The sequence below is a fragment of the Balaenoptera physalus genome (assembly GCF_965194825.1).
Source record: "Balaenoptera physalus genome assembly, chromosome: 2".
Lineage (NCBI taxonomy): Eukaryota > Metazoa > Chordata > Mammalia > Artiodactyla > Balaenopteridae > Balaenoptera > Balaenoptera physalus.
The window spans coordinates 156,354,597-156,370,960 of record NC_138883.1 but is presented as its reverse complement, the minus strand read 5'-3'; the positions used below and the strand labels follow the sequence as shown (position 1 = coordinate 156,370,960).

Here is a 16,364-nt window from a genome sequence, read left to right as displayed (position 1 = left end):
TCAAGGTTTTCTCCCAATTAAACTATCATCTTTCCCAATGTAACCCTCTCCCCTCTGGTCCACTACAGGTTTTTCCTTTCCCTGTTTAGTTCAACTTCATTAGGGCAAGTGAATTAACCTCCAGTCTCTTTGTGACGTCTGTGGCACTTGTGGTTACTCTCTTTTTCTTCAGTGTGACTTTATGGAGGATGGTTCTGCCCAACTTCCTAACTCTGCTTTGGAACACCAGGGTCTCATTTTCTAATCCACATTTCCTTTTGCAGTTTCTCGGACTTCCTTTGGTTGGTATACAGACAGGCATCCAGTAGAGACTGAGACCACCAGCCCGTTTCACACAGGCCACTGAACAGTCAGAAGATGGTAACAACTTTGGGTCTCTGGTGACCTGAACTGGATTCAACTCACTGACCTAGAGGTGAAAGGCTCTGTATTCCATTACTAATCCCTTGAGCTCTCCAGCCCCCTGAAAATGATTCTTTGGTTTTATTATTGCAAAGGCCATTTATAAAATCATGAACTGGATTTAGGAAAGCAACCATGAAATAGCAAGGGACAACAAACTGATTGAAATTCCTTCAATGTCATTTGGGCTGAAGTCTCTCAGACAGTAGGATTGGGCGAAGGTTATATATTGGCACCTCCATTCTTATTTCAGTGGCATGACCAGGTCACTTAGACATGGCAACGTCAGATACACTGACCATGCCTTGAGGAGCTAAATCCTAAATAAAGAAAATGGAAAAGCAAACTATGAAATAGCCAATAATCTTTATTTTGCACTTCCCCACCCCCATCCCTCTCCAAAAAGCACTAAATGGGTAGATTTGTGCATGTGAAAATATTGTATAAAGTATTTAGGATGATCTCAAATTAATAGAACAAAAAACACGTGTCTCAACATAGATGCTTTGTTTCTTTGTAGGGATAGAAAAACTTTGACTTCTAGAACAAGGAGGGCAATGAGATACTGCAATCTTGAAAGGGTGACTCCATTTCCACTGATTTGCAATTTAACATCCATGGCAGAAAGCCTCATTTCTCTAACCACATAATATGTTTTAAAATATGATTCATACACTAGTATCAATTTACTTGGCATTTAAAAAAATCACAATTTCTATTAATATATTTGTATTAGGTTCAAAGCCCATATTCTAGTATTCAAGATATCCATTACACTGGCCCAAGTTGGGATTACTTCAAAATCAAGTAAAAGTCCATATTTATTCCAAAGTTGCTAAAATATGCTAATAAAATTAAATTTGATGTTTTACATTAAAAATAAAATATTTGGTTTATCTCTCAGACATCTATAACATATAATAAATAGTGGGCAGTATAGTAATATAATAAAGTTTTGTGATACCCTGAAATTTGATGAGTTTTCTTTAAAAAAAAAATTTCATAATATACTTCATTTCAGCCTTAAACCACAATATCAATGAACAGATTTGCAGAAATAAAACAATATAAACACAAAATGCTACAGTATATATATATATATATTTCCTTTTTTTTTTTTTAACTTTCAGGGAATCTACATGTCCTTTGAAACAAAAGGAAGTCAAAGAAATTTACAGAAACAAGAGATAACAAAACAATTTCAAATCATAAACCATAGATTTAAATTGCCTTGTTTTCCTTCCAACTGCTCGGGTCCTTTCCCCCAGTGTTTTGGGTACTGCATGGGTTCAGCTCAAGGTAGGTAACTTTGAACTACACATGGCTCTTTTTTTCTAGCCTTCTTTGCTTATGTACAGCAGTAATTACAGACATGGCTGAAATCACAGCAGATTTCAGAGAAAGCCAGATTTAAACATGATAAAAAATTTTTAAAAATAACTACTTCATAAATATTTATTATTTACATTAGGGGAGATCTCCTGGTCTGAAGAGTTTTTATACAAGTTGATGAAATGGATAAGCTGTGAGAAGAACACCAGCAGTTTAGAGAAATGGGCAAAGTCAGGAGGCAACAGAGACAGAAAATAGGTGAGAGTCAACAAAAATAATTTGCACAAAAGCCAACAGGACATGATAGAAACCTTTTTCTTAAAAAATATAAGGTATTTCACAAAATGCCTGAACATTTTACATGTTAGTACTAAAAACAGGGAGGGAGGGGACGCTTCATATATTTTTTCATCACAAAAATATTTACCGACACTCCACCTGGAGTTTTCTTTTATGTGATTATGATTATCTCACTAGAGAGGGAAGGAGGCTGGAGGCGCAGACAGACTACCAACGTCACCCTCAGTCACGGTCAAGGCAGGCCACACGCCATCTCCTCATCTAACACCTTAAGGAAAAGGCCCTGGAGAGAATCAAGAAAATCGAAAGGGAAGATTATGGTCTTTTTATTAGTAATACTTGTCACTGGTAATAGAAAACGGAGGCGAGGTGGCCCCGGTGCCCCGCCTCCACGTGAGTTTTCCTTCGGTCTCGACCACGTGGCCCCAGGCCGGGGTGTTCCGGAAGGAAAATCCCTGCGGGTGGTGTGTTTCTGTCCTCAGTCTTGTGAGGTTCATAACCTGCAGGAACATGGTGGGAGGTGACACGGAGGTGGGGTCACGGCACCTCCCCTGAGGCATCAGGACAGGGGCCCCCGGGGCGTCAGTGCGCCCGGTGCTTCCTCTTTTTGTGCTTTTTATCCTTCTTTTTGTTGGCACACTTGGGACAGAACCACTGCATCTCTTCCGGGGGCGCGGCCATTATCCCGACGCAGGGCCTGCATGGTTACCAAAGCAGAAAAGGCTTCAGACAAACAAGCTTTATTTATCCACACATTCTTTTCCTGTGTTTTTAAAGAATTTCAAGTCATTAAATAATGTCCTAAGTCTGTGCTGTATTTACCAGAAACCCAAGTCACACAGCCTGACGGATGCTGCGCTACTGCTGGGCGTGTGGGTGATCACCTTACACAAAGCCCCTCTCCAGGCCCCGCTGGAGAACTTAATTAGCTCATTCATCCTTTCAGCCAGAAACAGTCTAATGCTTCTGAGCCACGGCTTTGTTTTTATCTCAGAGATATCATATAGCACGTGACTAAGTGGACTCCTATCTTTTTATATCTGATATTTTCAAGATAAAACAGGAAGACTGCATGCATTTTGATGGTGTTTCTTCGGTTTTGGGGGGGCGCTGAAGAGGTGCAGAAACCACACAAGCTGTCCCTTCACTTCTGCACTTTGTGATACGTTTACGGGGGGTTCCCTTAGCGTTGCCGTCAAGCACTGCATCTGCTACAGAAAACAACTGGCAAGAAAGGAAAGGGAACCCCCTCTAGCTCCTTTTCCTTTGTTAAAGCAGGAGGATACATAAGCCAAGCAACACATTTGGAATTTAGGCTGAATAATGATAGTCCAAAGACTCGTGATTTTTGCAATGCACATGAACGCCTTTCTCTTGGTAGTGATTCTGCTCCGTACACCGCTCTCCGGAGAGAAACTGCCCTGGGAGAAAAGCCAGGACGGGCCAGAGGCACCCCCACACCCTGCGTGCAGAGCCCCTCCCCCCGGGGCCACGATGGGGACTCACCAGTGGTACCAGTCGTCACAATCGTCACAGCCAATCATGGGGCTCCCATCATCGGGCTTGTTGCAGCCGGGACAGATCCAGATCTGGTTCCCCCATTCGTCTCGGATCTGGGGTTGCAGGGGAGGGAGCAAAACAGAGATGCTTTGAGAAAGAAGAACCCAAAAAAGGGCACAATAAGGATCATTACTTCACACTGAGAAGCTAATACACCGACAGATTAAACTAAAAACAAAAACAAAAAACCCAGTAGTTAACAATTTAGTAAAGCTGTGATCATGGTCACCACTATCCTGGGATCACCTGAAAAAGCAAATGGCTACTAAGTGTTCAATGATAAGACATTTCTTTTTCTGTTTTTTGCCCCTCGGCTTGCAGGATCTCAGTTCCCGACCAGGGATTGAACCCAGGGCCCGGCAGTGAAGGCCCAGAATCCTAACCACTAGGCCACCAGGGAACTCCCAAGACATTTCTAATGAATATTTTAAACTCTCTTTTGTAAGTCATAAAAACAAAGCATTTTATAATCATTTCTGTGAGCAATATGACCTACAGCCACTTTTATCTAAAGAAATCCTGTAAACACACACATCCTGAATGACTAGGGTTTTCATGGAAGTAACGATGAATATTTTTGAAAGCTATTGAGCTTAACCCTATGTTGTTTCCTCCATCGCATTCACAGGCCTGGAATTAATAAATACGGCCAATGTGCATGTATTGCCTTATTACTTATTAGCCAAACCCTTCTCCTGAACTAGCTGATAAGATCAAGGATATAAAAGAGTTGTTACTAAGTAACTTTCCATTCCCTTTATGACATTTTCAGTAAAGTACAATCAACTAAAGGGCAAATGAAATAAGGGACGCGGGAGGCCAAAGAGCCACACATTTTCATGTTATTTTGCAACAAATAATGCTGTGCTCTGAACTTTGCTTTACTTAACTTAGCAGTTCCAAATAAGAAGCATCCCTAACTGAACAACTTCCTCAAATTCCACATGAACAAGACCGATTTGGAAGAAACAATTCTATGACGGGCATTCAAAACCAGGAATGATAATGTTCTAAAGTTTTTCCAATTACACAACATATAATTTCATTCAGTTTATTTTGCAAGCTATAGTCTCTTCTGGTACTTTAAAATACAACACTGACTAGATGTGCAGGAGAGAAATGGCTTTCTCTGTGTGTGATGGGTGTACGGGGGGCAGAGATGTTTCATTCCACTGATGCGCTATTTTAAGGCTGACCATTCTCAAAACAGTCTCTACAGAGGCAGAGGATGCTGATGTGAAGGCTTCCTAAACAAATCTGTGGGCAGCTACATCCCTGACTCGGTCCTCTCCAGTTTCAAGGGGAGAGACCACCAGTTAGCACGTGCCAGCTGTCTGGGGCGAAGGCTGGCCCAGCGCCCTGGGCCCTGAAGCTGCCATGCATGGCCAGTCCTGATGCTGGCTGACCTTTGTTGAAATTAGGAGGCCGTGACCCTGTGACATGGGAAATCTGCCACAGCACCCATAATAACTAACGCCCAGCCCTTCACGGTTTACTAAGTTCTTTCAAATGTCTTACTTGGTTTCATCATCCTAAAACAATGCTTGGATAGGTTAGAAATGGGGAGACTGGAGCTAAGGGAATGTCAGTGACAGTTCCAATGTCACAGATTGGGCAGTGACAAAATCAGCCTTTTTGCTGTATAGCCTGTGTCCTTCCTTCAATTCACACATTTTGTCTTCTGTCTACAAAGTGTCTCTGAGGAGACAGAAGGCTTTTCATCCATGTTGTCTATGCAAATCTGATCCATCTCCAGGGAGTTAACTCAAAAATCCACTGGAGAATCAGAAATCAGCGACCACCTAGTCTATCAACCCCCTAATTACACCTGAAGAAATGGAGGCCGAGGAGATTAAGTGTAAAATCCTCCCCAATTAACCAATCTTGGGGTGATGCGGCCTCAATTAAACACCTGTAGCAACTGGTCCTTGAATGGACTGATTTGATGATCACAGATTTTTGTATCATGTCTTCTATTTTTGTCTTGAATGGCCAATTTCTTTCTTCCTGTTAATATTTCATGCCTTTATATCCTCTCTGAAGATTTTTGAGATTTTCTTATCCTTCGTATCATTATAGTGCCTCAAATACTTAATGATTCATTGAAATTTCCTTCCCAAATGCCTTTATAGAGATGTAATACTTGCACAATTTATAACAACAACAGCAGGAGTCTGACCCTGCCACCCTCCAGCCCCATCTATTCAGAAAGACCCGAACCACCACTAGGCTGACAGATCTCAGTCTACGTACTTGGTGATCTCGGCTGTGTCAGCTCAGCTAGGAAGGACCTCCATGTGCCTGATACCTTTTTGTCGTCTGTTTATGTGTCACTCTACTAGAGCTCAAAGGACATATTTATGTAAGTGCTTTATTACTTGATTGAATTCAGGGCTTGAGTAAGATCTGATACTATTAAGTATGGGGAGAACACGTAAAAACGGTTCCAGGACAACCGTGCGAACTTATTCATCAAGGTGAGTTTTTCCACCTGAAGACCGGCTTGGACCCAGGAAGCGCTGTGTCTGGAAGTTCATTTCCGTTCACTCTGCAGGCCCTGCTATGTTCTGCACCTTAGACAGCGAGTTACTATAACTAGTGCTGCTGCTCAGAAAGAGCAGCTGGCCCACCAGACGTGTGTATATCACACAAATTATACTCTTAAGTGAATCACTGCTTGATCAAGAAAGTCAATGAGGGGTTTAACTATCACTATTCACCTCTATATTTATACACTGATTGTGCTGTGTATAGGTATATAGTCATCTTCCAAAACAATGCCGAATAAAGAAAAGCAATGCTCTGACATTATTTATGGAGACTAAATATGCAAACATCCTAACAATACTTTTCAGCTGAAAGCTTGAAAGTGCAATGAAAATGCCTTTCCAGTCATAAAGAATTGCCTCTGAAATTCAATAATGATTCATCTGACACTGCATTTTTAATTGAAAACATTTTCATGAGGAAAGAGTGAGCTCTTAAGTGGCTGTTTCTTAAATACTCCAAAAATAGAAAGTAGCGCACCACGTAAGTGCTGACCGTCTCCGTGACCACACTCCGGACGGGGGCTTTGGAACTGGCAGCTCCCGAGGCGGCGGGGGCCGGAGCGGGCATCCCGGTGAGGGGCGCGCTGGCCGGGGCCAGAAGGGGCAAAGGCACGGGAGCGGGGGTGACGTGCACGGGGACAGGGGCGGGGGCCGGCGTGGGCGGCGGCGTCTTGGGTCTGTTCAGAGAAGGCGCTGGCTTAGCCTCGGGGGCTGGGACCACTTTGCTGATGACACTGTCAACAAAAGAGAGAACAGGAAAAGTCAAAACACATAGTTGAGTCAAGCCAGGTAGCTAAAAACATGATCGCACAATCACTTGGTTCTTCTAGCAGCAAACGACTTTTTGGGGAGTCCAGAGAGCAACGGAGCTCAGGGTTAAAGGCCCTTCCCCAACCTGCTTCTCCACTTACTCGGTCACGGCTGGCCGAGATGTCAGGCAGCGGGGGTGAGGCTCCAGCTCCTTCCCTGGTGATGTCACCAAGTCGTGATTAGAGCTGCGTGCTGCTCTGTCTTTTTTTTTTTTTTTAACAACTTTATTGGAGTATAATTGCTTTACAATGGTATGTTAGTTTCTGCTTTATAACAAAGTGAATCAGTTATACATATACATATGTTTCCATATCTCTTCCCTCTTGCATCTCCCTCCCTCCCACCCTCCCTATCCCACGCCTCTAGGTGCTCACAAAGCACCGAGCTGATCTCCCTGTGCTATGCGGCTGCTTCCCACCAGCTATCTATTTTACGCTTGGTAGTGTATATATGTCCATGCCACTCTCTCACTTTGTCACAGCTTACCCTTCCCCCTCCCCATATCCTCAAGTCCATTCTCTAGTAGGTCTGTCTCTTCATTAACACTGTCTTACCCACAGAACCCATGCCGGGGAAGAAGAACTAGGCTCAGAGCCAGGATATCTGAGTTCAAACCCTACCTCTTCCACAGGCCGGCACGTGACCTGGGGTAAGTCGTTTAAAAGTAAAAGTTAAAGGAGGCAAGAATATACAATGGAGAAAAGACAGCCTCTTCAATAAGTGGTGCTGGGAAAACTGGACAGCTACATGTAAAAGAATGAAATTAGAGCACTCCCTAACACCAAACACAAAAATAAACTCCAAATGGATTAAAGACCTAAATGTAAGGCCAGACACTATCACACTCTTAGAGGAAAACATAGGCAGGACACTCTCTGACATAAATCACAGCAAGATCCTTTTTTACCCACCTCCTAGAGAAATGGAAATAAAAACAAAAATAAACAAACGGGACCTAATTAAACTTAAAAGCTTTTGCACAGCAAAGGAAACCATAAACAAGATGAAAAGACAACCCTCAGAATGGGAGAAAATATTTGCAAATGAAGCAACTGACAAAGGATTAATCTCCAAAATTTACAAGCAGCTCATGCAGCTCAAATATCAAAAAAACAAACAACCCAATCCAAAAATGGGCAGAAGACCTAAACAGACATTTCTCCAAAGAAGATATACAGATTGCCAACAAACACATGAAAGATTGCTCAACATCATTAATCATTAGAGAAATGCAAATCAAAACTACATTGAGATATCATCTCACACCAGTCAGAATGGCCATCATCAAAAAATCTACAAACAATAAATGCTGGAGAGGGTGTGGAGAAAAAGGAACCCTCTTGCACTGTTGGTGGGAATGTAAATTGATACAGCCACTATGGAGAACAGTATGGAGGTTCCTTAAAAAACTAAAAATAGAACTACCATACGACCCAGTGATCCCACTACTGGACATATACCCTGAGAAAACCATAATTCAAAAAGAGTCATGTACCACAATGTTCACTGCAGCTCTATTTACAATAGCCAGGACATGGAAGCAACCTAAGTGCCCATCAACAGATGAATGGATAAAGAAGATGTGGCTCATATATACAATGGAATATTACTCAGCCATAAAAAGAAACGAAATTGAGTTATTTGTAGTGAGGTGGATGGAGTTAGAGTCTGTCATACAGAGTGAAGTAAGTCAGAAAGAGAAAAACAAATACCATATGCTAACACATATATACGCAATCTAAAAAAAAAAGAAAAAAGGTCATGAAGAACCTAGGGGCAATACGGGAATAAAGACACAGGCCTACTAGAGAACGGACTTGAGGATACGGGGAGGGGGAAGGGTAAGCTGCGACGAAGTGAGAGAGTGGCAAGGACATATATACACTACCAAATGTAAAACAGATAGCTGGTGGGAAGCAGCCGCATAGCACAGGGAGATCAGCTCAGTGCTTTGTGACCACCTAGAGGGATGGGATAGGGAGGGTGGGAGGCAGAAAGACGCAAGAGGGAAGAGATATGGGGATATATGTATATGTATAGCTGATTCACTTTGTTATAAAGCAGAAACTAACACACCATTGTAAAGCAATTATACTCCAATAAAGATGTTAACAAAAATAAAAAATAAAACAATAAAAGTACTAGTTACTGTGCGCCTCTAAGCAGCTGGTGCTATACTAGAGGCTTTCCATACATCACCTCATCTAGCCCTCACAACAACTTCAAAGAAGTTATAGTGACACCGCTTTATAGATGAGGAAACAGGATTAGAAAGAGAAAGGAATTTGGGTAAATGGGTGGCAGGCTTAGAACCGAGGTCTATTTGATTCTAAAACTCTTCTTTTCTTTTTACAAAGTGCCTTTATTTGAGGGGAAATAAGTATATCATCTCAAGTTTAGAGAAAACATATTTGCTTCTGGTCTCCCTCCCTCCCTCCTCCAGAAGGAACCACTGTCCTCCAGCCAGGAGGTGTGTTTCTAAATTTTTGTTCTTTGAACTTTTTCTGCCTTTGCAGATACCCATAAACAATGCATACCGTACCACTGTTTTATGTGTTTCAAGTATATAAACAATTCACACTATATTTATCGTTCGCAACTAGCTTTCCTCACCTAGTTTTTTTTTGTAACTGAGATATAAGCAACATTGTGTAAGTTTGCACAGTGTGTCAGCTTGACACATGTGTAAACTGCAAAATGATTACTGCAGTGGCCTTATTAGCTAATACCTTTATCACACCACGTAATTATCATTTCTTTTTTTGAAGGGAATTGTTCAGATCTAGTCTCTTGCAACCTTGACATTTGTAATACAGTATTGTTGACTATAATCTCCATGCTGTGTATCAGATCCTTAGAACTTATTTGTTTACTAGTTGCCCGCTTAGTTTTATGCTCTTGATTTATTGATATATATTACTTATTTTAATTGCTATATAGTATTCCATAGTATGAATAAGTCAAAGGGTTTTTGCCCATTGTCCTACTGACTGTACAACATATTACCTTGTAAATGTTACATGTTAACTTGTAAATATGGTGATGCATCTCCCTGGGCTATATTCCTAGACATAAAGTTTCATCTTTATTAGGAATCCGGAGCTGCTCTCTAAAATAGGCTGCACTGACCTACCTCTTCCTACGATCCCGCACTGACCTTCCCAGACCTTGCTTTTCTGATCAACAAAGTATAAATAAAGATAGCTGCCTGTGAGGGCTATGGTGAGAACCTGAATAGGGAGGAACCCGTCAAGAACTATGTACAAATGTGAAGTGTCATGGCCATTGCTCATGTCATCCCCAGCATTGTCATGACCAATCCACACAGGGCCTCTTTCTCAAAGTCCTTGTTTAGAAAAACACCTCCCCTACAAAGCACTGATTCTTTGCTATTCTGGTCAGAAGACTATAAAACAGTATTTCAAAAATTCCATCATTATACAAGCAAATAAACAGTGCTGTTACTTGCTCTCCACTTGTTTCACGTGAGTGTGATCACCTTCCTAACTCGAATGCAGCCAAAGACCAAGAGAATTTAACATGGGCTGTTTGTCCAGGAGACACTCAATAGCTGCTTAATGTAATTCATAGTGAATATTTATCCAGCACTAACCAAGTTCCCAGCTGTTGTGAGTGCTGGAAAGCCAAGTGCATGCCGGCACCTGCTGAATGTTCACTTGCCTATCTCAACCCTCATAACAACCAAATGAGGTAACAAGTGCTGATATTATCCTCCTTTTGTAGAGGAAGAAACGAAGGCACAGAGATTAAGTACCTTACGCAAGTTCACAGACTACTATGTGGCAGAGCCAGGATTTAAACCCAGGCAGCCTGATTTCAGAACCTGCGATCTTAACAACTACACTCTGTTGTCTCTCAGTGCTTATTGAGTGAGGTTTGCTTTACATGTAAGATGAGAGGTCCAAGTTATTACTATGGAATTTATATCCATAGGGCAAGCACTCCTTATTCTTATGGTTAGACTAAAATTTAAAAACACTGTTCTGGGAGGCAGTTTCCCATAATGGTTTAAAATATGGGTGCTGGCGTATGCTAATGCACATATATGGAATCTGAAAAAATGGTACTGATGAACCTAGTGGCAGGGAAGGAATAAAGATGCAGATGTATAGAATGGACTTGAGGACACAGGCAGGGAAGGGGAAGCTGGGACGAAGTGAGAGAGCAGCATGGACATATATACACTACCAAATGTAAAATAGATAGCTAGTGGGAAGCTGCTGCATAGCACAGGGAAATCAGCTCGATGCTTTGTGACCACCTAGAGGGGTGGGATAGGGAGGATGGGAGGGAAGCTCAAGAGGGAGTGGATATGGGGATATATGTATACTTATAGCTGATTCACTTTGTTGTACAACAGAAACTAACATAACATTGTAAAGCAATTATACTCCAATAAAGATATTAAAAATAAAATAAAATAAAATAAAATAAGGGTGCTGGAACCAAAACTAAAGGAAAAGCAGGAACCCAGAGAGGTAAGTAGAACACAGATGTTTCACTCTGAGGGCATCTGTGTATAAGGTGAATCTGATCTTTGGTTTTGATACAGGGGACAGGTTTCAAAGCCCAGGGCGTGTCAAAGTGGAAAGTCTAATAGAACTCCCTCCCCACATTAACGACTCCCAACAGGCTATACCAGTTAGGTAAGAATGAATCAGGTCTCATGAATTCTCAACTCTGGTGGTCCAGGACAACACATTTAAAGTAATTTGCACTTGTAATGCACCTAGGTACCCAGCACTGATCATCTTGAAAGGAAGTAACTTAAAACCTAGGCTTCATATTATTAATACAGACAATTATTTAAGAAAAAAAGCAGCACAGAATCAAAGATAAACATATAAGGAAGCAAAGCTGCAACAGGGAGAACCAGAAGGAATAACAGACAATATAAAGAGACCCATAAAGACCACAGATACTGCAATTATCAACTACAATACAACTCTGCTTACAGTGTTTAAAAAAATAAAAGGCAAAACTGGAAATTATCTGCAGGTAATAGGAGGTTACACAGAGTTATCTAGCAGATTTGAAAAGATCCAAACAGACCTTATAGAAATGGAAAGTACAGTAACTGAAATTTAAAACTCAGTGGATGGGAGAACTATAAACTGAATAGAACAGAAGAAATTATGTAGAATGTAGCCTGGAGAGGCAAAGAAAATACAATAAAACGGTCTAATTAGTACTGTTTAATCTAAATTCTAGAAAGAGAATGAAACAGAGGTAAAATGTTAATAAAGAATATCTGACTTTTACAGAACTGATGAAAGATACTAATCCACAGACGTAAGAAGCCCAACAAATCCCAGGCAAGATAGATAAAAAGAAATCTATACATACACACATCAGAGTGAAAAGATAAAATATCACAGGCAAGGAAAAAAAGTCTGAAAAGAGCCCAAAGGAAAAAAGGACAATTACTTTCAAAGAAAAAACAGGTGACAGCTGACTTCTCAACAGCAATGCTAAAATCTAGAAGACAGTGGAATAACATCTTCAATATGCTAAAGGCAAATAAATTTTGTCTTCAAAAACATCTTTCAAGAATAGGATGAAATAAAGACATTTTCTGGCAAGCAAAATCTGAGAATTTGCCCCCAGTGGACCCTTACTAAAAGAAATTCTAAAGTAGCAATTCCCAAATTTTTTGGTCCTAGGATCCCTTTACAATCTTAAAATTAGTGAGAAACATAAAGAACTTTTGTTTATCTGCATTATATCTGCCAATACGTACCATACTAAAAATTGAAACTGAGAAATTTAAAAATAATTAGAGAGTTCATTTAAAGATAACAATAACAAACCCATTACACGTTAACAGGTAGCATTTTTTTAATGAAAAGCAAGTGGCAGTTTCCTACAAGTTAGTTGCAATGTGCAATCTAAAACCATATCAATAAGCTTTTCATATTCTGTTATATTAAAGTCCATTGACCTGTCTGGCACTTTGAATAGATATTTTACCAATGCATGATTTTATAACATCATGCACTGGTGATCTAGAATATTGGTTCACTGAATTATACAGATCTTTCAAATATTTATACATTATATATAATATTTTTAAAAAATCATATTTGTTGGTGTTACCATCCATCTCATCAAAAATTTCTTAAATTGTTGAGGGGCTGTCAATTTGTAATGATATGTTTTCCAAAATTCTAACTTTCACGTAAAAGCTTGAATTTTATCATCTATAACAAATGCTCTCAGGTATTTTCTTTGAAATAACAGTCTTGGGCCTTCTCAAAAAAAATACAACATCCGGGATTCCCTGGTGGCGCAGTGGTTGAGAATCTGCCTGCCAGTGCAGGGGACACGGGTTCGAGCCCTGGTCTGGGAAGATCCCACATGCCGCGGAGCTACTAGGCCCGTGAGCCACAACTACTGAGCGTGCGCGTCTGGAGCCTGTGCTCCGCAACGAGAGAGGCTGCGATAGTGAGAGGCCCGCGCACCACGATGAAGAGTGGCCCCCGCTTGCCGCAACTACAGAAAGCCCTCGCACAGAAACGAAGACCCAAAGCAGCCAAAAATAAATAAAAAACAAACAAACAAAAAAAACCCAGAAAACAACATCCATGGCTGCTTTGTATCCTAATTGTGTGCGTATCTGTCTTTATCACTCACATTAACTGGTATATTCCTCAGGAGTAAGGTATGTACTATCTTATTTGTCTTTGAATTATCTGCAGTATTAAACACAGTGTCTTGATACATATTCATCAACTTTAATATGTTTAATGCCTAATATTACAGGGAGAATGCTCCTATAGAATAATTATTTTACTTTTGAATATTTTTTGCCTGTTTAAAATATTTAAAAATAGGTCAGTTTCCTCTATTCTTTCCTTCCTGCCTACCTTCCTTCCACACTACTTAATGAGTCCCAATACCACTGAGATTTCTATGTGCCAACATGGATTCTAATTCCTCATCTTTCTACTCATTCTTAGACCAAGAATGATCATGACACCAATGCAAGGTACAAACACATCATGAAGGTTTCATTCTTTTATCTGAAATGCTTTTAAATTGTTTTAAGCTATACCAAACCCGTAATGAATATTATTTGCCTTGCCTGACTCTTTCTCAATCCCCTTTCATCTCTTTCTATTTTTCTTAGATTTCTCCCTTTCCTACAAGGCCTGTGAATGGTGCCCATGAGAATGGTTTAGCAATAGCAGTGCAGCCAATGGATGTAAACAGACTGTTGATCAATTTATGGGGCAGTACCTGAAATCTCAGAAATACCTACTGGTACAAATTTTATTTTTCAATTCAGAGAAATGGTCTTTTAATGAAAATAACTCATAATAAAGATAATCCTTCCAAAATGTCAAATATTCCTCCAGTTCAATTAAATTTCCCCTTTAAATTTGGTATGTATTGATGTATATATATTTATATTTCCCATTCAAATTTTCTGAGTAGCAAAAGGAAAAAAAATAAAAGTGGGTACTCAGTGTTGATGGGACAAAACACGTCCTCATTTTCTGCTTCCAAGAGATTAGACTGGTATTATATAGGTTCTAAAGTGACTTGTCCTTCCCAACTCTTTTGAATTTCACCAGAAAATTCACAGTTTGAAAGTTATTTTTGATTCTAGCCGCTCAGTTACTTTTGTGGTAACTGGAGGCACAGTTTTGAGAACAATTCTTTTATTATCTCTTTAATTTACAGAACATTACAGAAAAAATACATAAACAGTATCACATGATATAATTTCTCATCACTTGTGAGATAAACTATCATTACTCAACCTAATATGATCACTGTAAAAATAATTTTGGATTCCTATTGGCCTCCACCGCCGATCTTTATTGTTTCCTACTTCTAAACAGCACTTTCTCTGTACTTCTTCCCTTTAGTGGCACTTTCCCTCCTCTTTAACTGCATAGTAAGCTCTCCTCCAGAGCTCTCTGTTGAATAAGCAATGTCTTCAGAGTAACCAACACCGCCCACAGCTGGGTCCCACAATGGCTCCACGCTGCTAACATTACATCTTTTGGAGGATTTGATCAGAGGGCTCTAGCTGCTATAAACACTGGTGTTATTCATAAAAACATGCAGAAGGAGGAGTTTTGGCAGGATTTCTTTACCTGTTTCCCCAGCACAAAACAGTGAAATAAATAGAGTGGGTCACGCGCTGCCTGGCCTGTAATGCAAACTCAACAGCTTGACAAGCCAACAAAGGGCCCGTCCTCACCTCTCCGCCACACAGAGGCTCGGAGGTTAGAGGCAAACACCATTTGGATACGTCTACATGGGGAGTTTAATGATCCTCATTAGTCAGCGATTGTGTGCAAACACTGTGAAGCCAGCCATCAAAGTTATCAAAGTCCGTATGACTGGCTACTGAACTGCACAAAGTTCCAAAGTTCCCTCACATGGCTCACTTACTTGCCTCAAAAGCCAACAGCCATTTTTAAATGGTGACAAAACGATGCCATAGGTAAAGACTACTGTAATAAGCACCTCCATGAATGTTATATAAACTTCTCAACAGGGAAGTTCTTTGATGTCTGGGAGAAAACCCACTTTGATTAAAAAAAATATATATACATGCACACACACACACACACACACACACACACACATATTCAAGCCACAACTTGATTTTCTTCTTCAGATTTAGAACTTTGATCAATCTCAGAAATACCATGCACCTTTTGAGATACACATGAAACAGATTCCCATGTTGTACTGTAAACTAAGATTTCACTATATATTACTATAAAACCAGATCATTGTGTCTGTGGTTATCTAAAACATCACAGTTTTGCTCTCTTACTTTTCTTGTAAAAGTCCCGGAAATACTAAGCCCAAGCGTGGCAGGCAGCCCCACCCCACCCTGGTGGAGTGTTCTCGCAGCTCTGACTTGGACAGCTAACAGGATATCGTGAAAACAACTGTGTGTGACATCCGAGGTCGGTCATAAGAGACACTGCAGCTTCTGCCTTGCTCTCTTTTGGATCAGTTGCTCTGCGGAAGCCAGAGGCTAAGTCATGAGGACACTGAAGCTGCCTTAGGACGAGGCCCGTGTGACCAGTAACTGAGGCCTCCTGCCAACAGCCTGTGTGAGCCCACAGTGCATTCTCCATCCCTGGTGAGGCCTTCCAGTGACCGAAGCCCTGGGCAGCAGCCTGACGGAGACTGGAGTCAGAACCACCCGAATTCCTGACCCACGGGAAACTAGGAAGTAACACGTTTATTGCTTTAGCTGCTAACTAAGTTTTGGGGTCATTTGTTATATGTGGGAATAGAAAATTAATATACCAAGTATTTAATTTATCGCATTTAGGTACATAAACAAATATTCAGAATTTAGGAGAAATTATATTTTAGAGCATCGGTACTTAAAATGCCAAAGTGTAACACAGTCAT

At 40.6% G+C, this 16,364-nt stretch overlaps 1 protein-coding gene across 2 annotated transcripts in view; it reads right to left on the bottom strand.

Annotated features, from left to right (window-relative positions):
- Window positions 1–751: 751 nt before the first annotated feature.
- Window positions 752–16,364, bottom strand: part of TAF3 (TATA-box binding protein associated factor 3) — a gene marked incomplete at its 5' end in the record, with an annotated part of 151,475 nt that continues 135,862 nt past the window's right edge. For both annotated transcript variants that reach the window (XM_082450561.1, XM_082450562.1), the window contains 3 exons: window positions 752–2,731; window positions 3,541–3,647; window positions 6,622–6,877. In XM_082450561.1, the coding sequence (XP_082306687.1) occupies window positions 2,617–2,731; window positions 3,541–3,647; window positions 6,622–6,877 (478 nt within the window). In that variant the 3' untranslated portion in view covers window positions 752–2,616. The remainder of the gene's footprint in view (window positions 2,732–3,540; window positions 3,648–6,621; window positions 6,878–16,364) is intronic.